This window comes from Saprolegnia parasitica (genome assembly GCF_000151545.1).
Source record: "Saprolegnia parasitica CBS 223.65 unplaced genomic scaffold supercont2.820, whole genome shotgun sequence".
In the NCBI taxonomy this organism is placed as follows: Eukaryota; Oomycota; class Saprolegniomycetes; order Saprolegniales; family Saprolegniaceae; genus Saprolegnia; species Saprolegnia parasitica.
In genome coordinates, this window is record NW_012157214.1 from 1 (window position 1) to 2,611 (window position 2,611).

Sequence of the window (2,611 nt, forward strand, 5' to 3'; positions counted from 1 at the left end):
CCTCGCCAGGAAGGCGTCCCAAATGCTATGCAACCCGATCTTCAAGCAGCACGTGTGGGGCCAAGTCCATCACGCGCGGCGCGAAAAGCTCAACGACCTCCACGCCAAGCGCCAAGAACGCAAACGGTCGATGCTGCAAACGAGCGCCGCTTCGATCCCCGAGGACGACGACGACGACCCGCCGCCGCCGCGCCCCACGATTCAGCCCCGCACACCGACCAAGAGCCCGCCACGGTCCCCGAAAAGCAGAGACCCGACCATTCACAGCCGGTCGCCGGCCAACCCGCTGGCGCACATGGCGTTCAAGTCGATGCGGTCGACGCGCGGCCGGTCGCCATCGCGGATGGCGCCGAGCGAGCGCACAGAGAACGAACGCGCGGTCGCGACCAAGTCGTCGGGCCCGCCGTCCTACGAAGCGAGCTTTCGACGGTTTGCCAAGCGCACGCTTCGACGCAAGTACACAAGCTCTGTGATTGCCGGTGCGGTACTTCTAGACACGGTCGTTATGGCGTTGGACTCGACGGGCAGTACGGTCTGGGGCGTCCTGGATTTTTTGTTTACGCTGGCCTTTGCGTCCGAGCTCGCGCTGCGCATCAGCGTCCACGGCGCCTTCCGCGGCCACCGTACATTACCCGCCTCCTCCGCGTTGCGATGCCTCATTGTGCTTGTGTAGACCCTTTTTTTCGCGACAAAACCGCCGTCGTTCAGTTTCTTGTCGTGACTGCAAGCCTTCTCTCGTTCTGCGTCTTGGGCTTTGGCACGCTCTCGCAGTGGCGTGTGCTCCGGGGATTGAAAGCGTACCGGTGTTTCACGGCGGTTCATGGCATCAAGCGCATCATCTCGGCCATCACCAAGGCGATCCCGCTTCTGGCCAATGTTGGCGTCCTCGCCTTCTTCTTCCTTCTCATGTTTAGCATCCTTGGCCTCGAGGTCGCATGCCGCCGCTCGATGCATAGGGTCTGACTTTGAGAGTAGGCCTTTCCGAGTGTTTACGACGGCATGTGCGCCGTGGATGGCACGCCCGACACGACCCTCTTAACGAACGACACGCGCCTCATGTACCCCGGTAGACGACACTCCATTTTTCATATATGTTGCGTGTGCTGATGAGAAACCTAGTGGTTTACTGCAGCACCAACGCCGGGTGTCCGCCGAGCTTTGTCTGTGCCACGGTGGACAGTTCCGAGAACAACCACTTTCACTCGTTCCAGAACGGGTTCGCATCCTTCCTCCTCGTCTTCCAAGTCATGGTTCTCGACGGCTGGATCGACTCGATCATGGACCCGGCGCTCCAAACGACGTCCGGCGTTGCGCTGCTCTTCTTCATTATGATCGTCTTCCTCCTCGTATTTCTCGTGCTCAACCTCTTTGTGGCCGTCATCACCACCGCCTTCATGGGCCACGACGACGACAGCAGCAACGCCGAGCCAACACATGCGGCGCCGCGCGGCCAGCTCGACATGCGCAAAATGGACAAGGAAGACGAAGAACAGCACCTGTACATGGTCCTTGGCACGACGATGGCGGTCGAACAAGCCAGCAATACAACGCCCCACGACGTGCCACCGCTGCCACCGCTGCCGTCGGCGCTGAGCGAGTCGGACGACGCGACGAGTCGACGCACAAGCAACACGACGACCGACGGCGAGCTGACGCGCCGCATGTTTTCGTCACTGTCGCTGCCGACCGAGACAGTGACGAGCTTTGTGAGCTCGCGGGATATTTTTGCGCCGGTCCACGAGTCCGCTGAAGAAGCCTTTCGACAAAAGCTCGCCTCTGTGCCCGGCGTCTCGGGGCGCCTGCGCCGGTGGGATGGGATGTTGGATACCGTCCACTGATGGTTGTTGTAGGTTCATCTTGTCCGAGACGTTTGCGGACCTCGTCATGCTGTGCATCATTGTCAACACGCTCGCGCTCATGACCGAGTACCCCAACATGGGCGAACCGTGGCAGACGTTCTTTGACGATGTGGAATTTTTCTTCTCCGGCGTGTTTATAATCGAGGTGTTGCTCAAGTTTTATGCATTCCAGAGGTCCATTGATGTCTTCTTCGTATGGGGTCTCATGCACCGTTCTGTGTAGCATTCGCTTGTTTCTGAGTGCATACGAGCGCTGGTTTGACGCGATCGTCGTGGGTACCAGCGTGTGCGTCACGGTACCGCCCTCTCCATTTTGAATTTCGGGACGAAACGTTGCGTGCGTCTAGTGTCTCAAGGTCACCAACGACGGCGATTTGAACACGCTGTCGTGGATGGACAATGTGTCCATTTTGCGCACGCTGCGGATTGGCCGGCTCATGTGGCGCTGGCAAGGCACGCGGAAGCTCATCGAGTCGGTGCTCAAGTCGAGCCGCGCCGTCTTCAACCTCTTTGTGTTTCTCTTGCTCATTCTCATCGGTACGGAGTCCGTGGTCAACTTGGCAGCGAAGAAATCTGATTGCGTTCTAGTGCACAGCGTGCTGGCCATGCAGCTCTTCGGCCTCGAGAAGGACATGCCGCGACGCAACTTTCAAGGGTTCGTGCAGTCGTTCGTGACACTCTTCCAAGTGCTTTCGGGCGACGCGTGGGCCGACGTGATGGAGTCGATCCTCGAGCGCGACTCGCTGTTTTTC

General features: G+C 59.2%; 1 protein-coding gene across 1 annotated transcript; it reads left to right on the forward strand.

Moving 5' to 3' along the window:
* Positions 1–22: 22 nt before the first annotated feature.
* On the forward strand, positions 23–2,576 carry SPRG_15669 (hypothetical protein; the record flags this gene model as incomplete). The annotated part of the gene is made up of 9 exons (XM_012357265.1): positions 23–623; positions 674–930; positions 976–1,066; positions 1,120–1,807; positions 1,851–2,033; positions 2,083–2,143; positions 2,207–2,396; positions 2,448–2,518; positions 2,547–2,576. 9 exons carry the CDS (start codon positions 23–25, stop codon positions 2,574–2,576), a joined length of 2,172 nt encoding a protein of 723 aa, XP_012212655.1.
* Positions 2,577–2,611: the final 35 nt, after the last annotated feature.